The sequence below is a fragment of the Emys orbicularis genome, chromosome 16 (assembly GCF_028017835.1).
Source record: "Emys orbicularis isolate rEmyOrb1 chromosome 16, rEmyOrb1.hap1, whole genome shotgun sequence".
Lineage (NCBI taxonomy): Eukaryota > Metazoa > Chordata > Testudines > Emydidae > Emys > Emys orbicularis.
This window is the reverse complement of record NC_088698.1, coordinates 13,949,439-13,977,227: the sequence shown is the minus strand read 5'-3', so window position 1 is coordinate 13,977,227 and position 27,789 is coordinate 13,949,439. Positions and strand designations below refer to the sequence as shown.

The 27,789-nt window shown below is 50.9% G+C and overlaps 1 protein-coding gene across 1 annotated transcript in view; it reads left to right on the top strand.

Moving 5' to 3' along the window:
- Positions 1–1,129: 1,129 nt before the first annotated feature.
- The window catches only part of MMP11 (matrix metallopeptidase 11), a 31,578-nt gene continuing 4,918 nt past the window's right edge, over positions 1,130–27,789 (top strand). Inside the window, exons 1-6 of the mRNA XM_065417843.1 lie at positions 1,130–1,237; positions 16,589–16,839; positions 21,303–21,446; positions 22,470–22,603; positions 25,558–25,805; positions 26,666–26,879. Coding sequence (XP_065273915.1) covers positions 1,130–1,237; positions 16,589–16,839; positions 21,303–21,446; positions 22,470–22,603; positions 25,558–25,805; positions 26,666–26,879 — 1,099 coding nt within the window. The remainder of the gene's footprint in view (positions 1,238–16,588; positions 16,840–21,302; positions 21,447–22,469; positions 22,604–25,557; positions 25,806–26,665; positions 26,880–27,789) is intronic.

The following is a 27,789-nucleotide window of genomic DNA, read 5'->3' as shown; positions in this document are numbered from 1 at the left end:
AAGATGTAAGGAGTTAAATATGTACAGCTTGGCTAAGGCCTCGGTCCTACAAGCCTTTCCACATGTGCAGCCCCTGATTCCCACACAGAGCCCCACTGCAAGATGTAACAGATCACACATCCATGGAGGTCATGGAGGCAGAGGGATTGTTAGAGGTGGCACAAGGGGGTATAATCAGGGCTAAGGGATGATAGTAATAAAAGGTGAATGTAGACTGACTCTGAGGTCTCTGGGGCAGGCGCTGCCTTTGTGTTGTTTGTACCTCGTCCAGTGCAATGGGACCATAACACTCATGAGATCTACCGGCCTGGAAGGGAGGAGTGTGTCCCAGGAGAAGTGGCAGGAGCCCTGTGGGGACCAGTCTGGCACTGCAGGGATGGCTTGGGTCACCCAGTCGGGACTGATGCCGTCATGGCCCCGATCCTGCAAGTCACAACAGCTGGGCAGACCCTGTGCCTGCCCAGGGGACTGCCTGTGGACATCAGTGGTTCTGTGCAGACAGAGGGGCCCGGCCACACTCACCCTGCAGGATTGGGGCCCCCAGGATATTTAAATCCTTTCCCCAATGCTGCAACTTCCATTGACTTCAAGAGAGTCAGGATCCCCCCCCCCCCCCCCGGACACATCCTCCATTCAGCTACTGCAGAGCGATGGGGGGTCCCAGGGCACCTGAGCGAGCAGCAACGGGACCTTCCCCCCCCCCCCCCACCCACCCCCAGCCCCATGGTGAACATGCCCCATAGCAGCACTCTCGGGGAGCTTGTGCCCAGGCAGGGCTGATTTCCTGCCTGCTCAGCCAGCGGGGTCCCCCCGTGTAACGCTGTGGCCGGGGGGCGCGGGAGGGGAAAGCCGCCTCTCCCCGGCGCGGAAGGAGTTAACGCCGCCCTTGTCCTGGCTCCAGCCGGGCTCCCGGGATTCCGCCCCCCGCCGCCCCACGTGGTGCCGCCGGGATGTGTCACTTCGGCAGCCCACGAACGTGTAATTCGAAGAGGGAGAACAAAAGGCAGGAGCGCGTATAAAAGGGGCTGCGGGACATCCCCGGCCCCATGTCTGCGCCAGGCAGCGCCCGGACCCGGCACGCTCCGCTCCGGCCCGCCTGCACCCTGCGCTTGTCCCAGCCGCGACGGGGATGGCTCGGGCGCCGCTTTCCGCCCTGCTCGCTGCCTTGCTCCTGCCCTGGCTGCTGGGGGGCCAGGCGCTGCCCGCATCGCGGGGGACCCGCCGGCACAAACCCCTGGTGAGTACAAGGGGGCCGGGGGCTCCCTGCGCCCCCAGATCTCTGCACTGACTCCTCTTGCCCGGGCCATGCGGCTCCCTCTGTGCCCTGGGTCGCAATCACATCTCGCCCCTTCCTACATTTCAAACGCCGCCTCTGCCCTCCCCTCTCGCTGTGCGGGGGGGGGCTGGACAGACAGACAGACGGCCCGGAGCCCCCACTCGGGTACACCCTTCACACGCTGTGCTCAGGGACACCGCTTCCCAGAGTGACTGCACCCCTCGTCTTGTTTACATCCCGACTAGCTGCCCCTTGCGTGCCGGCTCTGGGAGAAACCCTGCCCAGGGCTGGATGAAGAATGTCACAGCCCCTCTGGCTGCATGTGTTTGCTTTGCTGCTATTGTGTGTCCCTCTGCGCCCCTTCAGATTCCCATGTTCTTTTGTGCATTCCCTTTTCTTTAGGAATCAGCAGCTGCTGCCCATTGGGGCATTTCCTTGGCAAACCCCTCCCTGCTCCAAAAAAGAACTTGGAAACTTTTTGTTGTTGTTGGTCTGCTGGGGAAACAAATCCACCCCTCTCTCTTTCTCCCCTCCCCCCTGTCCTGCCCACCCTCCCAGTGAAGCTCCTCCAGTTGTTCCCCCAGTAGCAGATGAATGTTTGTTTTAGAGCTGGAAGTATTCTGTCATATCAACCTGCCTCTGCTTTGTTCCAGGGCAGTGAAATCTGCATGCTGGCTTTTTGCATGTCCGGATGTAGTTTTAAAATGTGCCCTCTTTTGTGGGGTGGGTGGGAGATGACCGTAATTACTGGTTAGAAGATGACAAGGGATTTCCCCCCTTCTTCTCCTTAAAGGTATGGTGGCATTCATTGCCTGGTAAGAATGTGTCCCTCACACTACGATGGCAGTTCCAGATGAAAGCGAGAACTGTTAAGGGGATACAAAACTAAATAGATGAATAAAACCTGCAAGCAGGGGGGAAGCAGCAGGGCTGTCCTTCACAGACGTGCCTGCCAAAATCTGGCACCTGGGATGGGGCCGTTAGCTATTGGAGGTGCTGATGCTGGCATGGGGGAGAAGTTTGGGGGATTGGAGAGGACAGAGTGCTGCCTGCACTGGGGCTGTCTCTGTGTGTGTGTGTAATTGGGTTATTATATGCACGTGGTTTCCTGGTGCATAAACTGGTGACAGAGCAATGCCCGGTAGCATCACTGGGGATTAGCGCAGGTCCTGTCGATGGTTTTATTATCAAGCTCTGTCATCTGAGAGGTTTATAACTTGGCTGTTAAATCTGCTTGGGGGCTGGAGCTTGGCTTAAACATTCTTGGCCTAGGAAGCACTTTTATTATTCAAAACAAAATGTCATTGAACTCATCCCAGCTGTGCCTCCATGGACAGTAAGGCAGAGCACATGCTGAATGGAGATGCATTTCTTTGCACACCCCCAGCTGTGTTAGGGCTTCAACTACATTTAGCAACTGGTTGATCTGTAGCTCTGCCAATAAACCAGAGTTAGTAATTTACAAATCTGGAGCCCTGCTCCTTCCTGCAGAGACATGAACTGGTATGGGGGGAGGGGGAAGGGGGAGAGGCGCTGAGCCACCCCATGGTGTCCTAATATAAAGAAACAAAGGAATCCCCATTCTCGAATGGACCAACAGTGCATCTGATCTGGGTCCTGAGGCCAACAGGGGTCCATGCTGGATCCTTTGTAGGAAGGCAGTGCTAGCCCTAGATTTAAAGTGTCCTGTGTAAATTAAGGTCCCCATATAACTTTGCCCCCCTGAGACTAGTGCCCCCCCCATACACTCTCTCATACCCATGACCCTCACTCGATGCTGCCAAGGGAGTGCCAAGGTTGCTGAGGCATTACAAACTGGCCAGCACGCCTGGAGCACAGCAGGGAGCCGGGAGGAAAAGCGAGTTGGCACAGTGCCTTGGCAAGACGGAAATTCCATACCAAATCAGGCCAGCGGGCCGTCTTGTTCAGTGTCCGATACCAGATGCTTCAGAGGATGGTATAACTCCCATAAAGGAGGGAGTGCAGTCCACCTGGCTATGAGAAAAGCTTCTCCTTAATCCCAGGCAGCCAGCTGTGGATTTATATTATTCTGAATCATATATTATTCTGCTAACTACCCTGATATAGCAAGAGTAATGCTGGATGATATCCATATTATTCCTAACCAATAGCTACACCTTTTGGGCATCCTAATAAGCATTTGGTTCAAGAGCTTCTTATGACAGAGTGTTCCACCCACTGGCTGTGTTAATGGTGTGTCACGCAAAAAAATTTACTTCCATAGTTTCTAAAGGGACACAGGCAATTTGGTCTTTTTAATCATCTGATTTTTTTTTTAAATCATTTTCTGGTGGAGCACCCCCTCAGTACCCAATAGTGTGGTCCCTTTCCACAAGGATTTTCTGATCTCCTGCCAGTGTTTATAAGGCTCTTTCCAGCAAGCGAGAAACTAACTTTGCAGTGCAAACAATGACACTAACTGTACAGGAGGTATTCTCAAATATACCAAGTAAAGAAGCTGAAAGAGTAGACACTTCTTTCCACCACTAACTTCTTTCAGTCATTGAAGGTGTTACTTGTAACTATAGTAGGTCTAGAATTTCAGATAAATGTGATTTTTCAAGTTGGTGTCCATTTAATCTTGTTGCTATTTAATTTAATTGGATGCCGCCTGGTTATTAAATTAAGACAGGGTTACCTGGGATTTCTGGATTGACCTCTTAATGGAGGGCAAAAATCCTTCACTGCACCCAGACAATGTACAAAAACATACCATGACATGGTGGAGGAGGGGGTGATGGATTTCTTCCTGACCTCAGCAGATCAGTTTTAGTCCTGAAGCATGAGGTTTGATAGCTTTTGATACACCAACATTTACCGTTGGGGTGCTCAAGGGCTAAGGTTTGTTACAAGGTAAAACTAGGTGGGGGGAATTTAGAAGTCCTGGAGCTCTCGGAGCTCTGGTCAGGAGGGCACAGCTTTTATGTTAGCACCTGAGGAAGGCAAGTATTAGAGCAAAAGCCAAGCTATCTGCAGTAGTTCTTTTAAAATCTCAAATTCTCAGGGCAATGCACACCAGACCAAATGAAACACCTGGTGATGGCCTGGCTCAGGCCCCCTCTGGGAAATTAACATCAATGCATTTCACTGAGAAACTAGCCTTGGGGAAAACTGGTGGCCTCATGCCTAGTTGGCTGGTGTAATCCAGCCATATGTTATTTCCTGGAACTCTCGCCTCTCCAGAGCCAGCAATCCTACCTGGAATGCACTGTGCTTCCTTATAGCTGCATGGCATGCAGATATCTGGGCCAGGAGCAGAGAGGGGTGACATTAGGAGGAGTAGCTCGGCCCATGCAGGCTCCTCCCTCCCCCTGCAGAGAAAGTTTACAAAAGAGGTTGATATATGCTGTTTGTTTTCACTCTTTAAATATTGAAATGAGCGTTCAGGATAATTTAGACATGGTTATCCTTCACTTCAGCAGGGAATCAAGAGCACATGTAAACATTTACTCCAGGGTTTGTGCATGCTTTGGCAGTGTCCACCTTCCCCCTCACAGAGACACATGCACACACCAGCAAACTGCAGTTCTTGAAGGCTTTGTGTTAGCACCTGGGCTCTCGCGAAGTGGACAGGAAGGGAGAGTAGGAGCAAAAGGAAATTAGTGTATCCAGGTGCTGTGCCCCATGCTCTGAGTCACATCTGCCGTTCTCCTGGGAAGGATAAAAATAACAGCAAAGACCATCAAGCCTCGTGCTTCTGGGCAGGAACATGTCCGCTGGGGTCAGAAGAGATTCCTCACCATCCCCCGGGGACCCTCTTCTCCCCGTAACAGAAGTGGCATAAGGAGAGTGGCTGGTTTTCTCTGACAGTGCTGTCAGGGGTGGAGGATTCTCCAAAGGCTCAGAGCAGTGGGTCTGATGAGCAGCAAAGAATGGTATCCAAATCTTATTGGCTTATTCAAGCCTCATTGGTCTATGAACTAGCCCGGAAACTTCACAAGAACAAGCTTTCTCCTGAGGTTCGGGTTCTATCCCATTCCAGCCAGGACAGCGAGAATGGTGGTTCTTGTGAGATCTGGGTATTTGGGCTGTGGGCGTGGCTTAAACCAGGAAGCAGAAGGCACATGGAAATGAAAGAGTCAACCTTCAGAAAAGCATCACTTTGGGTTTGGCTCAAGTTTAGAGGGCCAAAGGTCTGTTCTAAGTGTATTCAAAGTGCGGCAGACATCCCTAACTGCTTAGGCCACTGAGGAACAGATGGAACAGGTGGTGTCTAGGGAGGACAAATGGGGGATTCCCTGGAGAACCCATCAAAGGGCTTTGCTCTGTTGAGAATAGATGAGAATAATCAGGCTTGGATAGAGACTGTGGAGTTCTCAGGATTTTGCTGTGGGCAGAGGCTCCGGGGCTGGTTTATTACTTACGTTTTCAGCCAGCACACGTGTGTGTGTGTGTGTGTGTGTGTGTGTGTGTGTGTGTGTGTGTGTGTACACAGATCATATTGTTAAGGGTAAAATAGAAACCTGTGTCCGTCAGGAAGATGCTCTGAAATCACTACATATTTATAGAACTCTTGAGCCCACACAGATGCAGCTCTTTTCATTCCATCCTCCCAGGAGCCTGAGGATCTCCACATGTGGGCCAGAGAGTTGGGAGTGTCTCTCAGCATATGGTCAAAGTTCAGGGGTCCCTGGCCCAAGTGGGTTCTGCTCCTGTAGATCCCAGTCCCTGGCCTGGGCAGGCACGTCCTCCCCATAAATAAGGGGTGCTGGTCCCTGGCCCAACTAGTGCTTGCCCCCCATAGGTTGGGGGAGGGGGTCAATCCCTGGCCCAGGCTGGCACATGCCCCTTATAAGTGGGGGAGGGGGTCCCTGCACATGTGGCCCTATAGGTCAGTGGGTCCCAGTCCCTGGTATGTGCTGAGAGCTGATGCTTCATTTTAGCTTTGACCTTACATATGCATAAAAAACAACCCTACTGTGACTGGACTGCACAAAGTCCCAGGGTGGGTTTCTTGGTTTTCTGGGGATTCCTGTCTCATCAGATTAGGGGCTCATGAGATCTTTGTCCAGCCAGGGCTCCTGGTGAGTACTCTTGCCTCTGGTTGTCTAGGCTTTCGCTGTGTTGCCTGCTCAGGAATGGTGCCACTGATGGACCAAAGCCTTGGACTATCACCTAACTAAACCGGCTGCTAATGAAAATAACCCTGAAGAGTTTATTAATTCGCCCTCCCTCTTTGCATCAGCTTAGGCCTTCACTGGCTTTGTGGGCATAAACATTTGCCGTTCTCAGTGTTTCATGTTTCCTGTTGCTTAGGAAAAATAAACATTTTCTTTCTGCGTTGCCAACAACAACCACAACCAGATAAACGGGAAACAGAGTCTGGTCGCAGGGAGATTGCACTTGCGGATTCCTAAGGCGAATGGCAGGAGAGGGGCCCTTGGTCTGTGTGTACAAGGAGCTCTGTTCCTGTATCCTCCCCTGCCTTAGCCCATCTGACTTCACATTCCTGATGGCTTTCTCTTCATGTTGATCAGAATGCAGCCCAGCATACCAGAGGACGTGGGCTGGTCCTGTGATGAGAGTGCTCTGTGTCTGTGTATATGTAAATAGTTAATAGATTCGGTGCCAGAAGATGGCATTTAAGAATATGCACCGTTCTGGGTTTTGTAAGATCAATAAAATATCTTGTGCTGCCTTTCTTTGTGCAACTCTTTACATCAGCACCTAACAGGTCCCACTGGGCAGAGATACCAGGGTGCTGTACACACAAAACAAGCAGGGGCTGGCCTACATCACCGAATAATGGTCCCTTCCAGTCATGAAATGGCTACGATTCTCTGGTAGCATTAGCATCGGCGAGCATGGACTCTGGTCTACATGGCCTAGTGTCTGAGATGCCCTGATTCGGTGTGGAACTGACTCCCTCTGAGGAAGCAGAACTTTACTGCTGAACAGCAGCTCCAGCAGCGCTTGGAATCCAAATCGGCTCTGGGTTAAAGGACGGGCTTGCTAAACACAGGGGGCGAAGGTGATCAGTGCTACTGTGTTGTTGTTTTGAACCAAGGCAGGTGCTGCCGCGCCTCTCGGGGAGCAAGAAGGGGTGCGCACACCCCAGGAATGAGGGGGAGGAGGCTGTCCTGGAGCAGAACCACAGAGACAAGAATCTGGGCACAGATGGCAGCAATTTCTTACCCTACAGTGTGGGAGGAAACAGCTTTACTTGCGTGTGTAAAGACACGGATCTTTCCACTCCCCTGGGAGTGGAGCTGAGAGAGGAAGGAGGAGGGCGTGTGCAGAAGTACAGTGCCCTTGTGTGCAGACTGTTGGATGGTGTTTCATCCCCTCGAGTGGCCGGAGTATCCATGGGACCAGTCAAGGAAGCAGCAAACACTGTGACAGCATAGATGGGTTGGAGGGAGAGAAGGGGGCTGGTTGAGAAGGAGACTGTCCCCATTCCCACAGGGAAAGGAGCGGCAGGAAAGGCCTGGGCTGTGTCACAGGAAGCTCTCTGAGGGTGGCTGTAGTTCTGATTCCAGACTCCCGCGGTGCCTCTCCAGTGTAGGAGAGCAGGTGGCCTGGCCCGCTGGGAAGGGATCAGTGAACTGCAAAGCTCTTGTAGCTACTGAGCAGCATCTGTGCCACTACGAAGCCCATAAGATGAGGAGTGACATGACCGAGAGAATTGCTTTGAACTAGTTATCCCAGAGGGCCGAGCTCTGCGTGCTCCACACAGGTATTTCTAGGAGTACCGTGACACAGAAGCACTAGAAAAGGGCAAATAAGTACTGGTCTATAAACGGGAATAAGGACAACCCAGGGAAATATAGACCAACCAGCTCAACTTGGGTCCCCAGAAAAATAATGGAGCAAATAATCAAGCAATCAATTTGTAACCGCCTAGAAGAAAATAAGGTGATAAGTAACACCTTTACAAATCAACAGGGATTTGTCAAGAACAAATGTTAAACCAACCTAATACCCATCTTTGACAGGGTAACAAGCCTTGTGGATAGGGTGGAAGTGGTGGTTGTGTTGTATCTTGACTTTAGTAAGGCTTTTGATACTGCATCTCATGACCTTCTCAAAAACTAACTAGAGAAATGTAGTCTAGACAAACCTACTATAAGGCGGGTGCACAATTGGTTAGAAAAGCATACACTGAGTCATTATCAATGGTTCTCAACCAAGCCAGAAGGACATATCGAGTAGCGTCCTGTGGAGATCTGTCCTGGGTTTGGTTCTAAACCAAATCATTTATGAAGATACACCTCTACCTCGATATAACGCTGTCCTCGGGAGCCAAAAAATCTTACTGCGTTAGAGGTGAAACCGCGTTATATCGAACTTGCTTTGATCCGCCGGAGTGCACAGCCCCGCTCCCCTAGAGCGCTGCTTTACCGCGTTATATCCGAATTCATGTTATATCGGGTCGCGTTATATCGGGGTAGAGGTGTATTGTAAATAGCCTAGAGAGTACACTCATACAGTTTACAGATGATTCCAAGCTGCGAGGGATTGCAAGCATTTTGGAGGACAGGATTAAAATTCAAAATGATTTTGACAAACTAGAGAAATTATCTGAAATAAGATGAAATCTAATATGGACTAATGCAAAGTGCCACGCTTAGGAAGGAATAGTCGACTGCACAAATACAAAATGGGAAATGCCTGCCTAGGAAGGAGAGACAAGGTGGGTGAGGTAATATCTTTGATTGGATCAGACTCTTTTGGCGAGAGAGACAAGTGTTCAAGCTTGCACAGAGCTCTTCAGGTCTGGGAAATTTATGCCCAGTGTCACAGCTAAATACAAGACGGAACAGATTTTTTTTTTTTTTTAGTCCAAGTAGTTAACACATCTTTCAAGGGACCATTCAAGGTGATGTGGCCTGCTAACACCCCTCCAGTCATAGGGAAGAAAGGAGGGGGAGAAGCAGATGGGGGAGGTTGTTAGTGGGTTATCAATTGTTGTAATAAACCATAAATCCAGGGTCTCTATTCAGTGCATGAATTTTAGTGTCTAGCAAAGTTATGAATTCAAGCTCCCCGTTTTTTCTTTTGAAAGTGCTGTGCAGATTCTCTTTGAGGATGAGGACTGATAGGTCAGATATAGAGTGATCGCTTTGTGAAAAATGTTCACCCACAGGTGAGGTGGTGGTTTGTTTTTCCTCATTTTCCTGTGTAAGCTCATTGGAGAGTGCAGTGATTGTCTGGTTTCACCTACATAGTTGCTGTTGGGACATTTAGTGCACTGGACAAGGTACACCACATGTTGTGATAGGCATGTGTAGGACCCCTGGATCGTGAAAGGTGTGTTGGGGTGTGTGTTGATGATTGTAGCAGTGGAGCTTGAATGCTTGTTTCTTTCACCAACAGAAGTTAGTCCAATAAAAGAGATTACCTCACCCACCTAATATCCTGGGACCAACCATGGCTACAGCCACACTGCCTAGGAAGGAGAACTGCAGAAAGATGTGGGAGTTACAGTGGATCACAAACTAAACAGGAATCAACAATGTAACACTTTTGCAAAAAAAGCAAACATCATTCTGGGATGTATTGGCAGAAGTATTGTAAGCAAGACACAAGAAGTAATTCTTCCAATCTGCGGATAAGTTGCAGAAAGTTCAGAGGAGAGCAACAAAAATGATTAAAGGTCTAGAAAACATGACCTGCGAGGGAAGATTGGAAAATATTGGGTTTGTTTAGTCTGGAGAAGAGAAGACTGAGAGGGGACATGATAACATCTTCAAGTACCTAAAAGGTTATCAAGAGGAGGGGGGTAAATTGTTCTCCTTAACCACACTGAGGACAGGATGCAAAGCAATGGGCTTAAATTGCAGCAATGGAGATTTAGTTTAGACATTAGGAAGAGCTTCCTAACTGTCAGGGTCGTCCATGCCAGGAAGTGAAGTATGTCAGAAAGGCCAGTCTGGAGGTCGGAAAGCAGGAGAACTCTCAGGTTCCTTGGAGGAGGGCGAGTCACTGGGTTTTCCACCTTGAAAGTGGGATCACAAATGTAAGTGATGGAGGGGAGGGGGAGAAACCAGCTGAGTCTGTTCCCCTGCAGGGCAGGCTATAGCCCCTCAGTAGGAGTCGTATCCAATATTAAACGGATCTAAGCCAGGATTGCAGGATAGTAAGCCCCTCCCAGATGGCTGGGAACAAGGATGTCAATGTGGTATCTGTGTTGTGGTGGTGCCTGGGAGCCTCTGTCATGGCCCAGGGTCCATTGTGCAAGGCGCTGTACAAACCCAGAACAAAGCAATGAATCCTGCCCCAATGAGGGCAGTCTAAGTAGAAGACAAGACACCAGGTGGAGACAGCCAGCCCAGTGCGGGAGCGCAAAGAACCAATGAGAGGGTGTTGGTCAGCAGGACGGGCAGTGAGCTTTGCACACCAGCAGCCTCATTGTTGTCAAGTTTTTTGTTGACAGAAAATGTCCTGCTTTGCTGCTGCTCCTGGGTCTCTGTGGCGGGGCTGCCCTGTTTGCAGCCTCCTTCCAGACACGGCATTTGACCTCTACATGCAGAACGCTGTGAACTCTACATGCCAGCTCCGGGACAATTGCCCTGCCCCTAACTGGAGAGGTTAAGGGTCCACTGTATCTCATGAATGCGGATGGGACACTGACTGGGGAGCCTGGCTGTTTTCCATGTGGCCTCATGTGATGTCTGTCATGTTCTGCAATGTGCCCGAGTACACGTGATGATGTCGGTGCAAAGCCTGGGAGAACCAAGCAGGCAGCCTGTTCCTTGCGGGGCTGTCTGCTCTCCCCTGGGATTAGACCTTTCCCTCTCTCATTCCAGGCTGGAGTCTCACAGTTTGCTGGGAATCTGTTCATTTTTCAAAGGCCACCCTCCCAATGTGCTGCTTAGCCCTGTGTGTGTATCATTGCAGCCTGCCCCACGAGGGAGAAATACCTACAGAAGGCAGAGACCTTGGCTCATTAGTGTCCCCAGGGCTTTTACTTGGGGCTTTCGCCAGTATGGGATATACAGCTGGATAGTCACCCAAACTCCATATTGCAAATCCTTTGCCCCGTTCCCTTGGCTGGGAGACATCAGTTCACAAACCCCTGGCAGTGAATATCCCCTTCTTAGCGGGCTCTTGTCTGTGCTCCGTGGGAGGGTTTGGAAAGTCGTATAAAAGCCAATGAGAATTAGCTGCATAAATCCTCCCTCCTTGTCCTGAGCAAGACAGACTCATAGGGCCACCCTGATAGTAAGAAGCAACCTACCCATGGGCAGTCAGGGGGACCATTGGCGGAATAAGGCACTCCCCCAGGCATGAGTAAGGGTCTCACAATCCAGCCTACTGCCAGCAGCCCCATGGGAGGGAGGATCGTGACATTCACTGGCAGACATTGCTTGAGAGTGATGCATGGTACTCCCTTCCGCAGACGGTGCTGATTTCCGTGGCCCCAGGCTCCACCTTCACAGGCTCCAGGAGCAGCTTTTGCTCCTCAGCTGTGATGGCTTCTCTTTCCTTTTGGCCCACTGGAATTTTATCTCCCCTCCAGATCAGGGAGGGGGAGGGAAGCCCCTGACACTGCTAAGTAGTTAATGCTTTTCTTAGGAAAGCAAAGCCGCCAAGAAAGGCTTTTGTAGCAGCATTCCAGCCCCGGCGCGCACTCCTAATGGAGCTGCAGGTCAGGAGGGGCGATCACGGTTTACAGAAGAGGAACCGAGGCGACATCAAAGCCGACAGCCAGGTCTTCTACCCCGTCCCTGCTCCAGGGCGCAAAGCGAGCCCGGTTGAGCCCATACTGCCTGGCACATGGTTTCAGTGCAGTAGCGGGTGGAATCCACCATCGACAAGCAGGGCATGTTTCCTGAGCCACCTCTCTCCCCTCGAAAGGCTCCAGGCCAGGGATTTGTCTCCAGTGACCAGAGAGATGAGTCCAGCCAAGTAGGTTCATATCTCTGGCTAGAAAAGTCTTCAGAGAATTCTGTGGCAAATGGCACCAGCCTCTCAGCCAGCCCCTGGGTGGCTTTGCGTGTCTGGCTGTGGCTAACACCAGTGGTTTCCAGGGAATTTCCTATGGTTGTGCTAACACTCGGGCAGCTCCAGCAATGGCAACAGTGATGGGACAGATTGGCTGTGGCAGTGAAGTCTCTCTGCACCATCTATGCTGGTGCAGAGGGAGCCACAGGATGGGTAGAAACCCACACAGCACAAGGGGCCCCTATACCGTGTGCAGAGCCAACTCCGTCAGCTCCGTGCTGCTCTTCTGGCCTCCCTCGCTCAGCAGTGCAGGGTGCTCTGAGGCCTGGCAGAGGTGCACAGGGAACAGGTCGGGGTGGGGTCAGAGCTGGGAGGGGTGGGGCAGGCTGGGGGTAAGCCCAGAGGTCCTGTGGCTCTGGATAGCTGCAGTGGCCCATTGCAACAGGGGCACAAGTTAGCCAAATCAGCCCCGGAATAGGGGAGAGACAAACTGCCTCCCCTCTGTCTCTGGACCGGCACCAATGTGCATCTGACCATTAATGTAGACAGGGCACAGGTATTTCTACCACCACACAGCTCAGGGCAGGATGATCGCCTCCACCAGCATAGGCAGTGGGTATAATAGGCCAGGGCAGGCAAGCCTGCCTTGGCACAGTTGCGGCCGCTGATTGCGGAGTTTGCAGGGAAGCGTTTGCTTATTATTATGCACCATGCAGGTTCCAGGGTGGCTGAGGAGGCGGTATATGCTGCTCAGCTTCCTGGGTTCATCCCTGGACTCCAGGGAGATTACTGATGAACCCAGGAATCTGAATAACACACACTGCCTCCTCAGCTGCCCCAGGACCTGCATGGCGAATATAAAAAGCTCAAGTTCTTTGGAAGAGCTCACAGAGTGGCTTGGGGTCTCAGGAGGGGAGCCACGGCATGGCTGGGGGGGGCCTCCAGCCAGCCCAGGGCTCCTTTGGCCGTGGGGTGGGGGTGAGGGTGAGGGAGCTCGGGGCCCCAACTGGGCTGGGGGTCTTCCAGTCACAGGGCAGGGGGGGTCGGGGCTTCTCAGGAGGAAGGGGTGAGGTGGGAGGGGGCTAGCCTCCCTGAAGGAGGGCTCCATCCACCACCCATGTCCACCAGGACTTGCACCAGTGGAGCTAACAAGATCCCACCATCGAGAGACCCACCAGCTCCTCCAGCAAAGCCAGGGCAAACCAGGGGGGATGATCCTAATACTACTAAGGTTAATAAAAAAACCAAACAAACAAGCAGGTGGGAAAAATTCCTTCCAGGCCTTCTCTGTATGTCAGAAGGGCACAAGCTCAGTTGGGTAAAACTCCTTTGCGGGTCCCTCTTTAGTCAAACCAGCCCAGGACTGCACATGCACGACTCTGCCAACTGTCCTGCAGTCACGAGGGGCCCTGAGGCCAGAGGCCACTCCCCACCCACCACTGGGGCTCATCTCTGTTGTGCAATTCACTGGCTCCCCCCTTGCACTTCCCTTTGCACCAGTCCCGTGGATGCTCCTTGCAGGGTCCTTTCTAGGCCTGCGGAATCCAGACACCTCCATCTCTAGCTGTTCTTGCTGCGTAGCAGGTCCTGCCCCGGCGTCTGAGGTGAGCACCCTTTAGCTGGTGCAGCCTGCACGGTGCCTGACAAAGAGAGAGCCCCATTAGTCTGGGACTGCCCTGGACTCAGCCTCCGAGTCCTTAGCATGCATCCCTGGTGAGCAGCACAGCAATACACTGACAGCTCATCTTGTTACCAGCCTTGTTGTAAAAGTCTGGGTACCTCTTATTCTGTAAGGCTCTGCTCTTGTGAGCCGCTGGTGTGAGAGGAGTGCCCAGGGGACTGATCAGGACAGGCCGCACCTGCATCCCCGCCTCCTCTTTCTCATAAACCGTCTAAAAGCTCGACTTGTTCTTGGGGGCCTGGGCCTACGTGCTGAGCACAGTGTTCCTGGGTGCTGTTCATCCTCCCGGAGCTGGGGGATGGGGCGATTGCTGTGGCCTGCAAAGCGCTTTGGGATGTAAGATTGAGTAACTGAGTCTGAGGACTGAGTCTGGCTTCTCAGACAAGGACCGCAGGAGGTGATAGCCGCCGAGCTAGAGGAGCGTCTGGCTGGCTGCGGCAGGGCAGGACGGGCTGGTGGAATAATGCTAGCAATGAGTGGCGAGACTACCATGTGCCTTCCTGTGACCTGCCAAGTTCCTGTGTCCATCCCTGCAGCCCGTCCGGAGGGCCCGGTGCTGTGATCTAGATGTTAGCCGTGATAGTGGAATTAATGCCAAGGGCTTCACACTTCATTACAGCCCACATGAATGGAACTATTGTGCTGGAACAGAGAGATGGCAATTCATGGGATTAAACTGCAGCTCCATCCGTAGCAAACCAGCCAGCGCCGCGCCACGCTGACCGTAAGGTCCCTGGCTGGGTGATGCAGGGGGCCGGCCTGTCTGCTGGCACCTGAGAGACCAGGCTGTGTGAGTCTGTCGGCACAGAGAGGTCCCAATTAAGTCACAGGGAACTAGAGAACTATAGGAAACAAATGGGCAGGGCAGAGCTTGGAGGCTCCAAGGACCCTGATTCCTTCAGGATAAAGGGAGCTTCCCTCACCTCAGCATTGTGCCCCGTCGGTCTTGCTTCTAACGTGTCCCAAGGGATATCTCCCATACCCGGTAATTGCCCCTGGAGGGAAGAATCCAAGAGTCAGCAGCAGCGAAAGAGTTTGCTGTATGCTCCTGTGACACCAGTGGGCTTTGTAACCTACTGGAACTATATCAACTATAACTTCTTACAGGTTTCAGAGTAGCAGCCGTGTTAGTCTGTATCCGCAAAAATAACAGGAGTACTTGTGGCACCTTAGAGACTAACAAATTTATTAGAGCATAAGCTTTCGTGGGCTACAACCCAATATATGCATCCGAAGAAGTGGGTTGTAGCCCACAAAAGCTTATGCTCTAATAAATTTGTTAGTCTCTAAGGTGCCACAAGTACTCCTGTTATTATAACTTCTTAGCCGCTGCCAGGGACGGAGCAGGCTGTGCAGAGACTGTAAGAGAAGGGCGGTGGAATAGCCTGAGCGTAGGGCTGGGAGGCAGGACTCCACAGCTTTTACGCTGACTCCCTCTGCCACGTCACTTGGACCAACATTTTCAAATGTGGATGCCTAAAATTAAGCAGCTGAGTCCACGTTTGGGCACCTGAATTACGCAGGCTGATTTTCTAAAGCGGCTGAGCGCCGTGTAACTCCCACTGGCTGCGCTGTGGATTTGGGTCGCTTACTTTTAGGCACCCACGTTCGAATATGTTGGTATTAAGCTTTCTGCACCCCAGCTGACCCTGCCATTGTAGTACTGATTGAGCTCTCCGGGGAGACGGCTGGGTTAATCGGTGGCACTAGCTGTAAAACGCTGCTGATGAAAAGCACTATATAAAATGTTAAGTATCATCATCATCACCACACAAGAGTGGTTCATGACTTTTCCCATGCCAGGACCCACCCGCTCCTGGTGCTACCCTCCCATCTAGTTGGGAGCATCTCCCTCCCATTTAGCAATATGGGATGGGCAGGGTGGTCCTGACCCCTGACACCTCTTGGGAACCCATAGGACACAGGTTAGGGGCACTTCATTACAGTCACCAGGGTGGGGGATCCCACAGCTAATGCTCGTGCACTGAGCAGTGGCTGCCAGGAGTCGTGTTCCATAGGTAGGGGCAGATGCTAGAAACGATAGGAAAATGCTGAAGGGGGAACAAGGGGATAGGAGAGACCAGTGTGGGCCCCCCATTCTCCCTCTGAATCCACGTGTTCTTCTGCCCAGCCTCCTGCTTTCCACTGGCAAAGCAGAGGCTTCTGCACCCCCAGCACAGCATCCAGACTCGGAGATGCTTCTGTCCCAAGTGCAAGGGAGAGTGAGGTGCATAATTAAACCATTTCCTGAGCACTGTGTGCTTGTGGTTAACGACAATGAGCAGCCAACTGGGAAAAAGACGTGGATGGGGGAATTTACTGCCTAGCAATTCCCTTCTTTTTCTGAGGGTCTGGTTCCTGCCCAAAGCATTTCCCGCTGCCCAGCTGCCAAGGGAACACAGACCAGGAGCTGCTGTGGCTTACTGGCATTGCAGCAGGTGCACCCTGGCCTGGAGAGTAACAGAGCCCAGTGGAGGGAGAGCACCAAGACCGGGGTGGGTTTGCTGCCCAGCGTGGTGGGAAGTAAGGAGGCTCCTCACCGGAAAGAGAGTCTTCGGGGGGGGGGGGGGGGGGAGGGCGGTGTAATGGCTGGAATGCAGCAGGACGGCACTGCGGCAGGGTTGTTGTGGCATTGGCAAGAGGACAGGTTTGTGTAGCTATCTATATGCCATGCTTTCTCCTGCTATCTGCGCAAGTCACAGCTCTGTTTGTCTCTTGCCTAGGATGGGGCTCGGAAACACCACGCCTGGAAGGAGCAGAATCCCTGGATTTCCTCCTCAGTTAATACCATGGAGACTGGAGTCCCCATGAAGGGCTTCTCCAGGGGCACAGACGGGCCGGCAGCAAGCTGGAACCCACCCCGCTGCGGCGTGCCAGACCTACCCACCCTGCCAGACGGCCAGAATGGGCGGAACCGGCAGAAGCGGTTCGTCCTGTCGGGAGGACGCTGGGAGAAGACGGACCTCACCTACAAGTAAGGCAGGCCCAGAACCAAAGTCACAAGCAGGGAGCGAGTGCCGGTCAGGATCTCCTTCCTAAAAGAGCGTTTCTGTTTGGTGCTTTCGCCCGCTGAGCCTTGCCCATTATGGGCCTGTCCAAGCTGGGGAACTTGTTCAAGAAACAGGGTGCAGGGCGCTGGGGTGACAAGGGTATATTCCACACACACCAGTTAGCCCCACGCTGTCTCACACACATGCTCACCATAGACATGACAGCCTTCACACCCTCAGCCACTCACACACCCCACCATCCCCAGGCTACTCGCACGCCCCCCTGCTCTGAGCATCCATGTGTGCCTCCACAGCCACACACTCTCCTTCCCTCACATGCACAACCACACTCATTAACACACCCCCACTCGCTCAGACTTCTAAACACCCCAGCCCTCATCTACACACACCCCACCAGGCACCAGTCCCACATGCTCACACGACACCCTCCCTTCTCAAGGCTTCCCTCTGCGTTTATTTTAAATACCCCAGTCTAGTCATCGTTTATTGAAGTGCTTACAAACATGGCCTCAGTGTCCCCGAAATCACACCACGTGCTCTCGGATAGGAGCTTGCTGGATGTGGTTAAGGGCCAGGGTTCTGCTGGCTGCTCACACTCCCTATTCTCCCCTCTGTTAGCCTAAGGGAGTAAGATGCACATGTGGAAAGGAGACCGTGCTCCTGTGCATCTTGATAGGGCCCAGAGAAATGTCTTCACCGGGTATGCGTTTAACTGAGCGCAGGGGATGCTGCTAAGCCAATAGCCTCAGGAGACTATCAGGGAAGTGTGGAAAGGCTTCCTCTTATCCTTGGCCCCTGGCATCAGAGGGGAAAAAAAACTTTGCTGATATGAACAAGCACCAACATTGCGCCTGGGAATAAAAATCCTGCTGCATCCGAGATTAAAAGCATCACACTATGCAAGGGCAGAGTTACAGGGGTGTGGGATATGAGGGGCTCATGCACCCCAGTTAGTGAAACAGCATTTCCCTTCAGCATGAGCCAGATGCTAGGAGCTGAAAGCTTTTCCCATAGCTTTGAGAACTCCCATGTATACATGAGCACACAGGGTAGGTATGTCCATACACTAGCTCAGAGATGTGCTAGCAAAGGTGTGTCTAGGAATCTATCTAGACTAGTATCTGAGCACCTCACCACACTAAATAAATCCACACAAAGAGTCTACACCTATACCCGAGTTCTCACTCTCCTCCCATTTCTCAGGAGCAGGCAGCATTTCCAGAAATGTCTCTTCCCTCTGCTTCCATCCAGCTCTCCCCATACTACAAGAACCAGGGGACAGCCGCTGAAACTGAAAGGTGGCAAATTCAAAACTTGCAGTCCGTGCACAATCAGACGGCGGAACTCATTGCCACATGATGCTGTTGAGACCAAGAACTTAGCAGGATTCGGGAAAGGGTTAGATGTTTCCATGGGCAACAGGAGCAGCTAGAATTCTAATAGTACATTTTAAAAAATAAAGCAAAGCTTTGGAGTGACCTTTAACTACTAGGGTTTAGGAGGACACTTTCCCTGGGGGCAGGTTATCCCATAACTGCCTACCGTGGGGTTTTTCTTGCACTTTCCTCTGACGCATCTGGTGCTGGTTATTGTTGGAGCCAGTATGCTGGACTGGGTGGGACGCTGGTCTGGATCCAGTATGGCAATTCTTCTGTTCCCCCTTTCACAGCTGTGCACATCTGGATGTGGGCTTGATTCACCGCAGGCAGTGCATGGAGGTGCAAGCTGTAGCTCCCTGTGCCAGCAGAGCCCAGTGCAGTTCAGAAGGGATCTGTGGGAGGACTTGGGGGGTTGGCATAAATGAGGGGTGCATTAGCAGGAAAAGGAGAAGCAGAATGTCCTTAACAGCAAAGCTACCCATCTCAGACCCATCGCGACTGTCCTGCAGGTTCTCTTCCATACGGGGCAGTTTGTTCTGTCTCTCACTCCATTACGCTGGTTTTAATGGAGGACGTCTCATTCACTGATTGTTCTGGGCCAGACCTGACTCAGACACCGAGCATGTTTAAATTCACTATGGAGGCCAGGGTAACCTCCCCGGTGGGAGTGGTGGTGCTGCATGACTTGTAGCCATTCTAACCGCAGTGTCCTTGCACTATGGTCAGGGGCAGGGAGTGCGAGTTACTGGGGAGTCTGGGGATTTCCAGGTGATTCGGGGACAGTCCCACTTGCAGGGGCAGTTCCCGCAGGGCTGTAGCGATTGATGGTGCTGGCAGCGATTATGCCGATGCAAGTGATTGTCAGGGTGAGGGACCAGTGGCATTAATGACGACGACGCTGCTGGTGACTTTATCAGTGATCATTGCGGTGATGAGTACATTGTAACATTGGTTGTGCTGATGGTCAGACTGAATGTTGGTAGGATGGGCCGGCTGGGACCCCCTCCTAGGCTTTGAGGAGTCAAAGGTGCCTCGGGTCAATGGCAAATGTTCCCTGACTTGTACCCAAGCCTCCGATGCACACATGACCTGGCTGGAGGGCGTAGTACATTAGAAATGTTTAGTGTACTACCTCCTCCCTGAACTGTGCTGTCCACTGGAATGACAATCCTGTCCCTGTTTACAGCAGGGATGCTGAGTTAGCGTCTGATTCCGGAGCCTTACTTCTACTGCAGAGCAGTGACGCGTGAGCATCTACCCCCCCACCCTACATTCGCTTTAATAGGGCTGCTCGTGAATGTGCTGTTCACTGTGATAAAGGGTCGCAGAATCAATCCCTTAGGGATCAGGATGGTAGTTTTGGTGGGGAGTGGAAGGGATCTGCTGACATCAACAAGCACCAACCTCATGGGAATAAAATGCCCTTGCAGCAGAGATTAGAGAGATTGAAATCACCCCATCCAAACACAGAGTTACGGGTGGGGGTAGACTGGAGGGATTATACCCCCTTCTAAGTAGTGTTGCAGCATTTCACTCCAGCACATTCACCAAACAGCCTCCCTCTCCTCCTCCAAAGCCCTCCTAAAAAATACGACATGTCTGCAAAGCTGTTCCAAAACCACCTAGGCAGGATTCCTTGTACCACCTCGGACTCAGCCTGGTATCTTGTATACTAGGACCTGAGCTATACAGACTGCGTCTGATCTAGAGCGTCCTCTTCTTGTGGCAAAGCCCAGGCCTGTTACTATGTTTTCATGGCCCCGGGCGAACCAATGTTGCGTGGCAGATTGTTGGTAATAATGGAAGGCTGATGGTGGGATTTGCGGCGAGGACATTCCCTGTTGTCTAATGAAATTGTGATTTGCAGCCAGTGTAATGATGACAGAAATTCAATGACTCACTAGATGAAATTAGTGCGGATTGCAATGATGATGGACATGGTGGCATTTGCAGTAATGGACATTCTAATGGTGGTTGTGGTGACAACGAATGCATTGTGGTTAATACTGACAGTGATTTGCAGGTGAGATCAGGATTCATTGCTCTGGTGTGGGGCTTGGTGTGATAGTGGTTATGTTGGCTGAGGTGTTTTGACGTTAACAGAAGATGGTAGCATCCCTTTTTACTATAGATGGGACTCCCTGCTGCTGCTAATGCCTGTGATGACACTGCCAGTCTGACACTGACCATTGTGTGATGTTGGGATGATAGTTCTCTGAAAACATCTGCTTAATGTGCAGCAGCAGTCAAAAAAGTGAACAGAATGTTAGGAACTATTAGGAAAGGAATAGATAATAAGATGGAAAATATAATGCCACAATATAAATCCATGGTGTGCCCACACCTTGAATACTGCATGCAGTTCTGGTTGCCCCATCTCAAGAAAGATATATTAGAATTGGAAAAGATACACAGAAGGGAAACAAAAATGATGAGGGGTATGGAACAGCTTCCATATGGGGAGAGATTAAATACGCTGGAACTGTTCAGTTTGGAAAAGAGACGACTAAGGGGGGATATGATAGAGGTCTATAAAATCATGAATGGTGTGGAGAAAGTGAATGAGGAAGTGTTATTTACCCCTTCACATAACACATGACTCAGGGGTTACCCAATGAAATTAGTAGGCAGCAGGTTTAAAACAAATATAAGGAAGTACTTCTTCACACAACCCAGAGACAACCTATGGAACTCGTTGCCAGGGGATGTTGTGAAGGCCAAAAGGATAACTGGGTTCAAAAAAGAATTAGATACGTTCATGGAGGACAGGGTCCATCAATAGCTATTAGCCAAGATGGTCAGGGATGCAACCCCATGCTCTGGGTATCCCTAAATGTCTGACTGCTAGAAGCTGGGACTGGACAACGGGATGGATCACTTGATAAATTGCCCTGTTCTGTTCACTCCCTCTGAAGCATCTGGCCGAACTGGCCACTGTTGGAAGACAGGCTACTGGACTAGAGGGACCATTGGTCTGACCCAGTGTGGCCATTGTTATGTTCTTATGATGGGCAATACCTCTAAATACGGTGTCTACTGCTCTTTAGAATTATAAGATTCCCGTGGCAACTTGTGAACACTAAAGTGAGATGGACCATTGCGGAAGCCTTGAAAGTCTGGAGTGACGTGACACCATTAACCTTTACCGAAGTGCACGAGGGCCGAGCCGACATAGTTATTGATTTCACAAGGTAAGCATGGAAGGAGAAGATGTTCTAATCCAAAAGGAAATGCCCCTCTTCCCCCACTGGGCTTTGTGTGAAAAGGACAGATCCCACAGTCCTCACTGGAGCTGGTCCAACTATTGGCATCAGATTATTTATTCACTGACGTTAGTCCCATGTTCTGTTTCCAAACTTTGGTTTTCTTATTTAGGTAGTAGGCTGCCTGGGCAAGAGCTATTGTTTTGTTATGTGCATGTACAGTACCTAGCGTACTGGGGCCCTGATCGGGTGCCGCCATACAACAAATACTCATTTATTTTACTAATTTGTTTATTATTGAAAATTGTTCACCGGTTAATTTATGCTACCACTTGGTCAAAGATCCCTGGCTGACAAGTGTTTGTTTTGGCTGCTTCCAGCTCTTCAGTCCCCCCGTCCCCCCCATTGAATGACCTGACCTTTTGCCCCAAAACACATTTAGCTTCTTGATTAAATGAATCTTGACTCCAGGCCTGCACTTCACTTTCTGCAAAATATTTGCAGGAGCAAAACTTCACTCCAATGAATGTTTGCACAAAGCCAATAAAAGGGATTGTGGAGCCCATCCAAAGGAGGATGTGGGCTGTATTCAGTGTGTTTGTCTCCACTTCTCTGCACTGTTCACCTCTCTCCAGGGCTTCCTCAGTTAACAGGAGTTTGGCTCGGGTGAGGACTTGAGGATTTGGCCCAGGAAGACTCCATGTGTTCTGCTCAATTCAGTTGTGCTGCCTTAATGCTAGTAGCTTGATCAGCCTTCACCTGAATTTTATGGGCTTGATGAAAGCTGAACAGGGGAAGGAACAAACACCGATGAGAAACTATTAGCGTCTGTGGCCTGGCGTGAAGGCCCTGGGCTTGTGTGACGGTTCGGCCTCCCTACTTAGAATGAGGTTTGCAGGGACACGAGGGAGGGCTCGAAGTTGAATGGTGGGGAGCGTGAGGTGCTGGCCTCAAGGCTCACCCTGGCTGCCAAGTGCGGTTTCACTGAACTGCTATGTGCTTGCCCTCCAGGTACTGGCATGGCGATAACCTGCCCTTTGACGGGCCTGGAGGCATCCTGGCGCATGCATTCTTCCCCAAGACCCACCGCGAGGGAGATGTCCATTTTGACTACGATGAGACCTGGACCATTGGGAACAACTTAGGTGTGTGGTGGATTCAGATGGAGGTGTGTGTGTGTGTGTGTGTGTGTGTGTGTGTGTGTGTGTGTGTGTGTGTGTGTGTGTGTGTGTGTGTCTTTGGGGAGGGGGAGGCCCCTGATAAATGTAAAAATCGTTTAATTCATAGAGAAGAGGTCGGAACAGGCTTGTCCGCACACCGGGGGCACTTCACATGGTCTGTGTCCTTGTCTCTTTCCAATCACAGTTAAGTGGGGTTCTAACACCAGGTCACTCAAAGAGCCACCGCTAGAAAATAAAACGGGCGAGATGAAGGGAAACTAAGCCCCAGACAGTGGGGTGGAGTGTTTCTCTGCCAAAGTCCTGTATAATTGGCAGGTCTCAGTCCCAGTCCCCATTGTCCACCGTCTGTTTCCAAAACCTTTCTTCTTGAAAGTCTCTAAAGGGAAACAACGCAGGCTCCCAATCTCTCACTTTGGCTTGGGAACACGCTGACCCCCACACAACATCTCATGGTCGATATGAGAGAGTGACTTGATTTCCAGATCAAGTAAAAACTATTTTCTTAATAATAGAGCCAGGCTGGTATCATTGTGTTGTTCAGGGATTAATGCCATAACATCTCACAAGATACATACAGTATCTTGAGATCTAGCAGGATCACTGCCTACGGCCTCAGTTCTTCTGCAAGATGCACAAATAACTCCCATCTATCACCCTCCTCCACCCCAACATGATCTACAGGGAGAAGAAGGGGGGGGACAGGGACAACTAAGCTAACACCTCCCCTTCAGGGCCTCCCTGTACAGCTTGCCTTGTCCGGGTCAGTGTTTAGGGCCCAGTCCTGCACCCACTGAAGTCCATGGCAGTTTCCCCATTGACTTTACTGACCGTTTGTAAACTCCCTGCGGCCAGGGACTGTCTTTTTGTCTGCTGAGCATCAAGCACACTCCAACACTGGATAATAAATAAACACCAGTAACTTTTGAAATATCTGAGGTACTTCCCACCAGTTTTGCAATGGGAGAATCTGGGAACATCTGCAATCCATTTTCACCACTCCCTCGGAAGTTAGATAAGCCATTTGAAAAATGTCCTAATATATTCCTCTTCATTAATCCTGTATTGGAGGAGAGCTTGAAACCCTGCTGAAACAGACCGGCCACGTTCCATCATCATTCACTCTCTTTCATATGTGGCTTCAGTAATAACTGGGGATAATCACACTTAGCATGTTCTTCCAATTTAATATCCCCCAGAGCTTTGCAAACATTAATTAATCCTTGCAAGCCTTCTCTGAAGTAGGGGAATATCCTTATCCCCATTTTATAGCCAAAGAAACCAAAGTACCGAGAGGCATAAGTGACTTGCCCAAGGGTCACACAGCATATCATTGTCAGAACCAGGATTAGCCCTCAGGCGTTCCTGGCTCCACGCTGCCATTCTATTATGGCTCTTCCCAGGCAAAGATTTTTTTTTCAGCTGCGCTGTTGTTCAGCTCCCCATAAAGTTGGAGCAGAGCACAGCAGATCTGCCAATACTGGACAGCAGAGAGTGGAGAGTCTGCCAATCTAAACAGGATTGTTCGAAAGTGTTTAATAAATCACTGAGGTAGAAATCCCAGATTCTCAACTGACCTAGATGTGATCACTTAGATTGCATCAGTGCTGAGCAAACACATTTCAGGGGGCTGCTCATTTGCAGATAAGCCAAGTTCACTTTCCCAGGTGTTCGTACCACATCCCACTGGAATATTCTAAAGCATGTCCATGCCTCCTTTGGGAGCTGCTCCTTCTCCCTTCTGGGGCAGTAGCCAATGCACTAAACACACCAGTTCAGTTAGCTGACTCTCTTCTTTCCAAGGGGGCTGCAACCTGGAGATTTCTGACTGAAACCAGGGAAGAATTAATTGCATTTGGGCTCATAAGGAAACAACATTAGGACTCTTCCTCACAGTCTTTGTTGCTTAATTTGTTCTTTTAAGGTCTTTTTACCCGAGAATTTTAAAACCTGAAAGCAATCAGCAGGGCGCTAAAGGAGATCTCCCAAGTGTGGTCTGTGTTTCTACACACCTGAATCCCTTTACGTTCCCTTTAAAGATGCTTTCAAATAATTTATGCCTAAGCATGTCCTCCCTTAAATCTATTAGAGTCTTGGGGGGGGGGGGAGGGCTGGATAAAACATCAGAAATGGTTTATTTATTTTGCCTTTCATGCTTTCACGACAAACCTCCAAAAAGCAATGTGATCGCCCCCTGCTGTCTGTGTGGCACCATTTGTTTACAATTGCTGTTCTCAGAGTGGTCCTGGTGGCGTAGTTCTACTTCACACCAGATGTTCCACTGGATGGTGTCTTACTGTGAACCCCACCATGTTCGTTGCTAATCAAGGAACGATGCTCCCCCTGTGCAAAGCTGATCTAACTGGGCACCGCCTTAGTGTCTGCTTCCTGTGGGCCAGATTCCCACAGATGTGCCAAAGGCAGAACCTTCCCTCCAAAAGTAGGGGGGAGATTCTACTGGGAGCTGGGGCCATTGGCCCCTATGCTGGTGACATGAGGCAGAATTGTAACTTGCTGATCTGTGCAGGCAAACACACGGGGAAAGGTGAAGACACTCACAGTGACTCAACTCACACGGTTCCAAAGCCCTGGCTGGAAAACCAGCCCACCCCCACCACTCTGCATGGCTGCTGGGATTGCCCCCTTAAAGAGGCCACAGCATCTAGCGCTACCGCAAAGAGCTGGGAACCAGGAGGGACCTGAATTCAACCCCCTGAGGTGCTTGCTCACTATAGGACATGAGGCAAATCGACAGACCCCTTTGGACTATGGTCAACCCAACTGGACCTCCCTGAAAAGCAGATTCCCTCTTGCACTGAACTTTTTGTGGTCCCACCATAGGGAATGAACAGTGAGGCCCCGGCCCATCCTGGGTGTCTTCCAGCACACTGAAAAATCCCTGCACCCTCTTCCCTTTGCAGGGACTGACCTACTGCAAGTGGCTGCTCATGAATTTGGTCACGTCCTGGGCCTACAGCACACTGCTGTCTCCAAGTCACTGATGTCTCCCTTCTACATCTTCCGCTACCCGCTGAGCCTAAGTGAGGATGACAAACAAGGCATCCAGTACCTCTATGGGAAACCAAAGACCGATCCGGTGCCAACCCCGACACAGGAGGCAGAGCCAAACCCACCAGACATCGAAACAAACGAGATCACCAGCGTGGGGGTGAGTGACCAGCAATGCTTGCATCAAAGCCACTATTACCAAGTGTCCCCAACAGTACTAAGACAACCCCAACTTTATTCTCATAGAATCACCCCCTGGTGAGGCTCTGGGGAAACCACAGCAAAGAAAAGCAGGAGAATGGGGGACTCCTTGGGAATCTCACTGCCCTGGGAGCTGGCTACACCAGGCCTGGGTTAGATGACAAGTGAAAGGGGTTTGATTGCAGTTGAACCCCCTTCCACCTCCTAGCTTGGCACAGGTTAGCATGATTGGCAGTTCCTGGTGAAAAGGAGTCCAAGCTTTTCCTTGCGGGGGCAATGAAGGTCAAGGCAGGAGTGTGTTGGCAGAGCTGTGGAGGGGCCCGAGGACTGCAATAATAACGATACCTAGCTCTTCTACAGCACTTTTCACTGGCAGATCTCAAAGCACTGTGCAAAGATGATCAATGTCAGCAGAGGTGGGTATCACCGAGCAGAACTGAGAGACACCAGCAGAGCTGTGTGGGGACGCTTGCCCAGCACCTGCGCATGCAATGCCTGGCTGTAGCCAGGGTAGGTTACCGGTCATGTTAATAAACCGGTCAGTATATATAGGCACAGAGCCCAATTCACCCCGGGGCAAACCACCTACAGGCAATGCAGTAAGTCAAACTCCTCCTCACTCCCAGGCTCCTCGATTCAAGCACTTGTCTTGATCAGTGAAGCATGGGGAGGATTTAAATTTTATTTGGGAAAGACCCTATTGTCTGCAGTGACTATCTACAGACACTGGGCCAGGGCAGGGTGACCCCCTGAGCTTGACACGGGGGCAGGGTGCCCCTCGGAGCGCCGCACCTGCTGACTGGCATACGGTGTTCTCAGTCTGTGCAGCCTGACGCCTGTGACACGGATTTTGACGCCGTTTCCACCATCCGGGGGGAGCTGTTCTTTTTCAAGTCGCACTACGTGTGGCGGCTCAGGAATGGGAAGCTGCAGGCCGGCTACCCAGCCCTGGCCTCTCGCCATTGGCAGGGAATTCCAAGCTCCATCGACGCGGCCTTTGAGGACTCCCTAGGAAATATCTGGTTTTTCCAAGGTAAGCGAGAACAGAGATGGGATCGGAGGGCTAGAAAGGACGAACTCCTGTGGTGGGGTGGGGGACTCAAAACCCAATAGGTTCTAGGGCATGAAAATGTTGTTGGCAGCATCAACACCCCCCCACCCCCCCAATATAAGGATCCCTTTGTTTGTTTTCCTCTTTTTAGTTTTAATATTTTAACAGATGTTGGGGGCAGGCAGGGGTTAACTTTCATTTTAGACAAAGCCAAATAGCAAACTTTCCTCCTTTGGAACAGGAGCACTTTGCTTCCAAGTCTCTGCCTAGCGGCTCTGAAAATGTGCCTCACTCACAGATGAGGAGTGAAGGCTGCACTTACTGCCTATCATTTTGGTATGAAAATTGGTGAAGAGGAACAGGCCAGCTCTTCTTAAAGTGGCATTGCCCAGCTGGTAAATATTCTCACCTTGGTTACTTAGAAGCAAAATAGTTTCCCAAATCTAGTGTATTGAACAGGAAGAGTTGTAATTGATTTTTCCACGATTTATGGGTATTTGTTTATTTCTGGATCTCATTCAGCTTGGACATTGAAATCAGAGGCCAGATTGACTGGTTTTACATTGGTGTAACTCCACTGACTTTCATGGAGCTATTCCTGATTTGCACTCCTCTACGTGAGATCATATAAAAGCCTTTGCTTGGTCAGTTTTACTTTTTATAGCCAATGGCCCCAGTTCTCTGGTCTGGCCAAGGAGTGCTTTAACGGCAGTCCTGAGCAGGGGCAAAGATGGCTCACGCCATCTGGAGTTCAGTCAGGTGCAGTGACGCCCTGGCGTCCATCTGGGCATTATGGGACAATACTTCCTTCAGTGCAAGGACTTAAAAATGTGCAGTGCAATTTGGCAAACAAACACAAACGTTTTAGGCATCTACACACCTAGGACTAGAT